At 37.2% G+C, this 8,073-nt stretch overlaps 2 protein-coding genes across 2 annotated transcripts; both read right to left on the bottom strand.

The window, feature by feature from the left end:
• Positions 1 to 930: 930 nt before the first annotated feature.
• On the bottom strand, positions 931 to 3,064 carry LOC103477671 (ovocleidin-17-like). The gene is made up of 3 exons (XM_008430930.2): positions 3,030 to 3,064; positions 2,544 to 2,906; positions 931 to 1,865 (listed from the first exon to the last, which is right to left on the bottom strand). The coding sequence occupies exons 2-3, from the start codon at positions 2,584 to 2,586 to the stop codon at positions 1,513 to 1,515; spliced, it is 396 nt and encodes a 131-aa protein (XP_008429152.1). The 5' UTR covers positions 2,587 to 2,906; positions 3,030 to 3,064; the 3' UTR covers positions 931 to 1,512.
• Positions 3,065 to 4,293: 1,229 nt separating this feature from the next.
• Positions 4,294 to 7,928, bottom strand: LOC103477726 (fucolectin-like). The gene is made up of 4 exons (XM_017309510.1): positions 6,237 to 7,928; positions 5,972 to 6,126; positions 4,648 to 4,913; positions 4,294 to 4,504 (listed from the first exon to the last, which is right to left on the bottom strand). The coding sequence occupies exons 1-3, from the start codon at positions 6,470 to 6,472 to the stop codon at positions 4,870 to 4,872; spliced, it is 435 nt and encodes a 144-aa protein (XP_017164999.1). The 5' UTR covers positions 6,473 to 7,928; the 3' UTR covers positions 4,294 to 4,504; positions 4,648 to 4,869.
• Between the last annotated feature and the right edge of the window lie 145 nt (positions 7,929 to 8,073).

Here is an 8,073-nt window from a genome sequence, read left to right as displayed (position 1 = left end):
TATAATTTTTCTCTTCTACAGGTTTTATGTCTCATTCCCTTTGTGAACTCATAGAGCTGAGCTCTATGAGTTCACATCTATCATTAATAAAAACTCTCCTCTAAACCTTTTTGCCATTGATTCTGCCAGTATTTGGTTGTGTTTTAAAGAAGCTTTTTGCTTTTATTCAGCGCAGAATTATTCAATTCAGATTTAACCGGTTTGGATGTTTAAGATTTTGAAGTAGAGAAACCGTCTCAATTAAATTTAATACAGAAATTAATCTCATATCAGACAACAACTTCAAAAGCCAGCAGTGGTTTAGGAATATATCATAAACCCTTGAACTGCTCTGCTCGTAAGATGTCTACTTCCTGTTGACTGGAAATGGCGACTAATCTTATTCAGAAACTGCGCTGCGTTTGTGACAAACTCATTCATTTTTGCAACCATTGTTCTAAGGTTCTGTTGGCTCCTTCATGTAATGACCTGATAAAGTTCTTAATCTCTCCAATCTTGAATAGGTATTATACAAAACGCCATCCAAATTTTGACTAGCATGTTAAGACCTTTTCCACATCCTGCTCACCCTGATCTGATCTACCCTCGGTACAGTTGGTCCTCGTTTGTAAGAAAGAGGATAAATAAATGAAAATGTATCTTGATCACTTTGTTCAGTCACACATGGCACCCATCATTAGTTTGCTAAGTAAACTGGACTAAAAGACTTACTTGCTCCAAGATGCTATTTTGCATTGCAGGCTCATTTAGATCCAACATTGAGTCCTCCTGTTGACTGATTCTCAGTTTTATGATCTGCACTTTCCTGGTTTCTGTTATGGACAAAAATAAACAAATTATTGTTTTTTGTTTTGTACTGCTTCTTCACTGCAAACATCTGAACATACAATGATTATGAAAGAGATGTTGCTCTGTTTCAGTCGGGTCGAATCATCAGCTTTCAAGGGGATTGATGAAACAACTGAACCTGGATTAATAAGAGCATCATGAAAAACTGGAAGGATAAAGGATTATAAAAATCATCTTTGCATAAGAAATAAGGTGTAAAAGAAATCTTGAATGATTGTGGTTGCGGTGAGAAGTTTGGTGAAATCAAAACAGAAAAATGACAGTTTTGTTAAGTAGGACTGATATCACTTTCACAATATTAGAGGATCCAGGCGACTGGTGTTAAACAGCTGTGTATCCTGAAGAAAACCACGGATCGGTGAGGCTAAACAGAAAATAAAATGCACATGAAGTGATGCAATTATCATGCCTATCTGTATGATCCAAAGTTTACAGAGTGACTACGTTAGTCCGTCAGTTAAATTTCTTCTTCCCAGATGACACTGGTGTGATTTGAAGTAAACATTCAGGATTTATTAGGTTGATAAGTGTTTGGAAGAGCTTTAAATGTGACACTGCGATGGCAGACAAATGTGTGTCTTAATCTAGGCTAAAGGAAATACTAAAATGTGTGACTTAATTTTGATGGTAGCTTATATTATCATTTTATTTTGGTTGTACTTGTTACTTACTGCATTTGCAGACGAACAGCTGTGCTTCTGTGCAGTTCCTGTCTCCCCATTTGCCAGATTCTTTCTTCAAAAGAGCAGCGCAGTTCCCTAAACTTGAGGCGTAAATCGCCTGCTTTCCCCGCCAGTACCTGAACGAAGAGTCTGTCGTGTCCAACCAAACCCAGGAGTCCCTGAACAGCCCAACATGCACAGCTGTTCCATTAACCAGCTCCTGGACCGTCTGGTATTCTGCATCATTCCTCAAGTTGACCAGGTCTGTGTAGATTTTCCTGCAGAAATCCCGAGCAGCGGTCCAACTCTTTAGCTCTGGATAGAGGATGTACTGATCCACTCCATGTTTTGTTCCTAAAAAGTAAAGTTTCACAGTTTAAACCAGGTTTGAGGAATGGCTCCAGGCAAATCAAAGTCTCACCAGCTAATAGATCAGTTACTGTAAATGTTTATTTTTCTCAGGTTGTTTTATATTTTTATAAAATATCTGTTATAAATCACCTTCCCTTTTTGAGCAAGTTAACTTGTAATGAAAATAATATTTAAGAAACATTTCAGTTAATAATACAATAATATTGTTTTGACGTTTATACCTCCTTTTTAAAGTTTTTAAGAAATCTGTTTTTGGCTACCGGTGCATATAATTAAATCAGAAACTTCTATTATTTTTGGCTATGGTGATTATGACTATCAGCTAATGAAAATGTATTCTAATTGACAGAGATGTACTTGCAATTTTAGAAAGACCCAAAGGTTTTCTCACATTTGGTATCAGAAGAGAAACTTCTTAACACTTATTGTTATTGTTATTTGTCTAATTTTAGCAAAAATGGGTTCGTTGAAGGAGCTCTTAGAAAAGAAATGCGCTGAAGTGTTCTGCAGCTGCCTGGAAAGCCAGACAGCAGTAAAGCATCTTGACCTAAGCTGGCACAAACTGTAATTTCAAAATGTAAATGAATTTGAACATGTCACACTGTGGGGGCGCATCCTGACTGCTACTCCTCTGATTGACCGATGGAAAATGCCACGTACTGTCAAAGCAGACCGAATGCCTGTAGTCTGTGCAACCACCCATATTTAGTTCTCCGTTGTCGTAAACGCCTCAGTTGTAGCCACTCTTTGAGCCCCATTTGAGATAATCGTCTTCTCCCTCCTTGTAGAAATCTTTGTCTGCAAGAGACCAGTGCCATGTTCTCGTGCTGCCTGTCTGCAGCCCAAACCACACGGCATCACTGGAGTCGTCTCCAACGTCTTCCAGGACCACGTCCATCTCCTTCATGTCTTCCATGGTGGCCAGGTCAATGCATGTCTCTCTGCAGTAGCTCTGCGCCTCGGTCCAGGTGTCATAAAAGGCTTACTGGTGTTGTTGCACACAGAAACAACGAGAACACAGGCCTGGAAAGCCAGAAAGAAACTTTTCTTTCTTTCTTTTTGTTGATAAGATATAAAAACACATGAAAAGTAAATTGGATGATCGTAGTTTTGTTTTAGAGCAGGTTGCTTAAAACAGAAACTGACCTGTAAGCTGCAATATCATAATAATGATAATGTTTTCCATAACCGTCATGACTTTCACAGAAAACATAGATGTCCTATAAGGGTGCAAACAAAGCAGTTATAAGATTTAAAGCAATATTAAAGTTTACAACAAAGGTGAAAGTCATGACGGTTATTGTGAAACTCAGAAGACTGATGTGAAGTCTTCTGAGTTTGGCTAAACCTAAAATACTTATAGCAATAATAACTCACTTCTGCTCAGTTTTTAGTATTACTAGTGGTTTCCAAAGAGTGACCTGAGGCTATATGTTTGTTGCAGCAGTTTAAGTTTGTTAGGGAGATTTGCTATTCTGATCCTCCTTCCTCTGTATGTAAAACACTATGAAAACTAACCTGGCAAATTAGAAAGTAAAACTTTAGGTAAAGTTTGACATGAAACATGCATTACTCATGGTTTTCTGACTGCATGGACAATAGATCTTCTGTATTTGCTTTTGGTGTTGTAAAAAGAGGCAAGTTGTGGAAATGTTGAATACATAATTATTGAACTCAATCTAAATAAAGTTGTTTTTCTCTCAAAAAATGTGGGAACCCAGTTTTCTTCTTTCCAAACAGTGTGCTACTTTGTGTATTTATTTAACTAAATGTGTGGTTGCAAAAACTTAATAAAATAAAAAATACAGGAATATTATGGATGGTGAAAATGAATAGCATTTCATGTCAGCCGTCAATAAAAATCAAGAAGACAAAGCCGCTTCTCTTTGCTCACCTGGGATTAATTTTTGCAATTAAAGCCTAACAGAGGATCTCAATGCAACACATGTTGTGTGTGTGTATATATATATTTGTTGAGCTTATATGTATTTATTCAATAATTTAGCAGTAAAAATGGGTTTGGAATTGAAAATGTTTATTTTGTTACATTTTTTGATTAAAAGATTATTAGGATTCATTAATAACAGACTTTGCAATTAACTAATTTAAATTTCTTTTAAAAGTTAATTTAAAAGTTAAGAGTTTTATAAAATTTCAGTGAGATTAATCTACTGCAACTATATACTTTTTTATTTCTAGGGTGATTTCTTAACCCTTTTACCTGTGTCATATAAAAAGGGTTGTGTTTTTTTTTGTTTGTTGGTTTGCAGCTGAAGAATATGGTCAGCTGCAAATGCTTTTGTTTCAATTTATTGTCATTACCAGAAAAACTGCAGCTGTTAATCCGACTTGTTTTAGAAACTAGACACATAAGAAATAAAATTAGGGGAAAAAAAATCAACACCTTAAGTACATTTGAAAGCCTTTTATTGAGCAGAAGCATCAGGTTTTTTGTGAGCAACACAAACAACCATTTGTTGCCACTACAGGCTTTATTCCAGCGTGGAGCCGTAAACCTCAGCGAGACGTAAGGTACTCGCTCCTGCTGGGGATGACGACGTTTACGTAGCGTCCCTCCATCCCGTTACAGTCAAACTCATAAAGACTCTTTCCTGGAGAAACTGTGATCACAGCACATCCGTTAAAAGAAACAGAAAATAATATTCATTACATTCTCAAGGCTGACACTACATTTAATAAAACCAACAACAACTGAATGAGTTGTCAAATCAACAACTTTCCTTTCACAAAATCAGAAAACTACCTGGCATCGTTGTTCCCGTTGTGCTCAAGAGAATCTCCAATATGGATCTCGGCGCCGCTGAGTCGTTCTTGAAATGAATCCTTGTTGACGACCTTAACGGAAAACACTTTACGCGTTTTCAGCATATCCAGTCGCCACCAGAGGCTTTCGTCGTTTGATGTGTGCGAGCAGGAAGCCTGAGTCCAGTCGTTTCTGAGATTCCCATCAATGGCCTTAGATGGATCACCGGTTTCGTGCTGAGAGGACTAGAAGGACAAGGTTCTGACCTGTTCAAGGAAAACATTGAAGATAAAAAAATCAGCAGGAGTTGAAATAAAAATCTGACGTATTTTTTTCAGTTTTTGTTACTCTCTGGGGATGATTTATCATGATGAAATACATTTTACCAACGTTTCACTGTCCCATATTCTGACTTTTGTTTGCTTCTTTGTGTGTATTTGTATCTGGTAAAATCTCTGGTCCAGGAGTCATAATGAAAGCTTATGATGTGAAAAATATAACTAAACCTTGGTTTTACTTTTTGAATAAGCTGAGCATTATTAAACGTTGCTTGGTCCATGAATGTTGGATTTCAGCTACAACATTCGTGGTGGGGTTAGAGTTTGGTGTAAACAAGAAGAGAGCACAGATCTCCTTCCACGAATCAACAGTTTTGATTATATACTGCTCAAAAAAATAAAGGGAACACTTAACACAATATAACTCAAAGTAAATCAAACTTCTGTGAAATCAAACTGTCCACTTAGGAAGGAACACTGATTGACCCGACGAGGGTCCCCGTGGTCAATCAGTGTTGCTTCCTAAGTGGACAGTTTGATTTCACAGAAGTTTGATTTACTTTGAGTTATATTGTGTTGTTTAAGTGTTCCCTTTATTTTTTTGAGCAGTGTACAATGGTAGGAGGAAATTGTCACTTTCCTACAACAACGACCAATGTCGTTTTTTGCCAAAAAAAAGTGACGTAGGCCATTATTTTAGGATGGTGATGAAATATTTTATTGCCAAACTTCGGCTTTTCGAGAAGTAAATCCAAAAGATCAGCTGATCTTAATCCAACAGAGCATATTTAGGATGTGTTGGGAGATTAGGATGAAGGATGTTCAGCAGACAAACTTTGTGATGGCATCATGTTCATTTGTGGACACAAATCTCTTTCCTGTAGAATCTGCGGTTTTGTGTTTAAAAGAAATCCGGATTCTGTCTCAGTATATTTCTATTTGCCATAAAAGACAATTTCTCAAGTCTTCAACTGAAACAATATGAAAATCATTCAACAGTGATCAACCTCAGTTTTAAACCATAACTGTAACCTAAACTTTCTCACCGGTCGGGGCGCGGTACCCGTAGACCTCCACTTCACAGAGAGTCAGAATCTTTTCTGATCCAGATATTATGATAGTGACATAACGTCCCTCAACGTGGCCAGGAATATTTGTTGCTTTAGAGGCCCCACTTGCAATGGAGGAGATTGTAGCAGCCCTGAAAGAGAAAAACATTGTCAGTCATATCTAGGATCTCCTTGGAGTTGCTCTCAAAGACTTCATGGTATGACATAAGTATATGAAATCAGAAATATTATAATCTCTCACCGTGGGTTTTCAATGCCATTGTTTTGTATAGAGTTTCCGATGCGAATCTCTGCTCCGTTGATCCTCTCTTCACAGCAGTCTCCTCTGTTGGTGATGATGACCTGGGTGACGACATACGAGTCCAGCAGGTCCACTCTCCACCAGGGGTTGGACTGCTGTTCAGTGTGGCTGCAAGATTCGTCTCTGAAGGCAGAATTTCTGTTCCCATCAATGGCGTTAGAAGCAGCTCCAAACATATCCCATTCTCCAATGTACCGTTAAGCCTGAGGGGCTTTGCCACGTAAAGCCACATTTTCTGGGGGGAAAAAGTTAAGAATAGTTTAATCCTATTTTTATCTCAATGTTAATTATTCTGTTGAGTTCTGATAGAATTTATTTAGTAACTAGAAAACTAATTATGTGTCGTAGATTGACAACGTTTACTAAATAGTGATAATTGCACTTATATTCCTTATATTTTATCTTGTCTGTAGATCCACCAACTCTCAACTCAATAATAGTGAACCATTCAAATATGTTCCTTCTATAGTCAAACGTTTCCAGGTGGCATGATAAAGTCAACTTGTCTACATTGTATTAAAAGCATTTCTGTGAGGATTTGAGTTTTCTGTGTGTTTATTTCTAGATTTTTGTTCTTGTGAGTCTCTGTGTTGTCCTGTCTGCTCCTTGATCATTCCCTGCTGTGTCTAGTCTCCCTGATTCCCCGCCGTGTATTTAAGTCCACCTGTTGCCCTTGTCTGTTGTCAGGTCCTTGTCGTACAGACCGTTGTATGTCGTTTGTCAGTCGGCCGTCACAGTCGAACTGGGAAGTCCGTGTCAGTCTTTGTTGTTTTCAGTTGCTACCGGTGCAGAGTCTCTGTGTTTCCGCTCTGCCTGAGATCTGGACCGTTTGAGCTATTCTGCTCATTAAATTCATCATCGTTTATCTGCATCCTGGGTCCTCCTGCGTTCAGTCTCACCACAGACATCACATCATGACAATTTCATTCCAACTAAACATCCAATTTGAATTTCTACAGCTGAATTTGTACATGTAACTAAGTTTTATTTGATTGTATATAACTTTTACCTGTGTGTCCATTAAAATAACTCGAGGTGAATTTTATGTTGTATGTAGATAAGCTGAATTGAAAGGATTTGGAGCAAGTAAATAACTTTGCTAAAGATTTGAATGATGTGCCAGGAAATAACACCAATAATCAAATTATCATCCTAATTTTTAATGGAACAGTGAATCTTTTCAGGATCCAAACACAGACAGATAATAAATCACAGAACAGGTTCTGTGATTAATTGTGATAAAGAGTGACAGGTACAAAAGAAGCAGCCTCTTTAAGATGAAATGTTAAATCTTAAATATTTAATCTAAGTCTAATCTGTGGATAAGAGTTGCTTCTTTAAAATCAGCTGTCCTATGTTTACAGTCTCAACAGATTAATACATATTTTTAGATTATAATTTTGGGTGAATACATTCTAAACAAGAGCAGCAAATGAAACAGGACAACGTGTTTCATGATTCTGCAAAACAGACAAAATAGGAACAAAAGTTTCTGAACTTCTGTACAGTTATTAAGCAGTAGTTATGGTAAATTCTGGTTATTTTACTCAGCCTACTTACAGGATTTAATTTCTGAGAAATAAAAAACATAATTGCACAAATTTTGATTGACATGGTTAGTATTAGAGTTAATAATCAAATAAAAAAATGTTTTGGAGGAATTTTTTGGTTCCTGACATGATAAAACACTCCCTGGGTCAAATTGACCCACGAACATTATTGCTGTACCTCAGAAACGAACATAACAGGAGGGTTAAAATTTAAATTGTTAGCTTGA

The sequence above is a fragment of the Poecilia reticulata genome, linkage group LG16 (genome assembly GCF_000633615.1).
Source record: "Poecilia reticulata strain Guanapo linkage group LG16, Guppy_female_1.0+MT, whole genome shotgun sequence".
NCBI lineage: Eukaryota > Metazoa > Chordata > Actinopteri > Cyprinodontiformes > Poeciliidae > Poecilia > Poecilia reticulata.
This window is presented reverse-complemented; position numbering and strand designations above follow the sequence as displayed.

Bases quoted from the DNA above. Each gene is read 5' to 3' on its own strand.
- LOC103477726 (XM_017309510.1), bottom strand. From the start codon at position 6,472: ATGTTTGGAGCTGCTTCTAACGCCATTGATGGGAACAGAAATTCTGCC. The intron at 6,127-6,236 runs GTGAGAGATTAT...TTTCTCTTTCAG, and splicing joins AATGGCATTGAAAACCCACG to GGCTGCTACAATCTCCTCCA. The intron at 4,914-5,971 runs GTGAGAAAGTTT...TTCCTTGAACAG, and splicing joins CGGGTACCGCGCCCCGACCG to GTCAGAACCTTGTCCTTCTA.
- LOC103477671 (XM_008430930.2), bottom strand. From the start codon at position 2,586: ATGGGTGGTTGCACAGACTACAGGCATTCGGTCTGCTTTGACA. The intron at 1,866-2,543 runs GTACGTGGCATT...TTTACTTTTTAG, and splicing joins GCATTCGGTCTGCTTTGACA to GAACAAAACATGGAGTGGAT.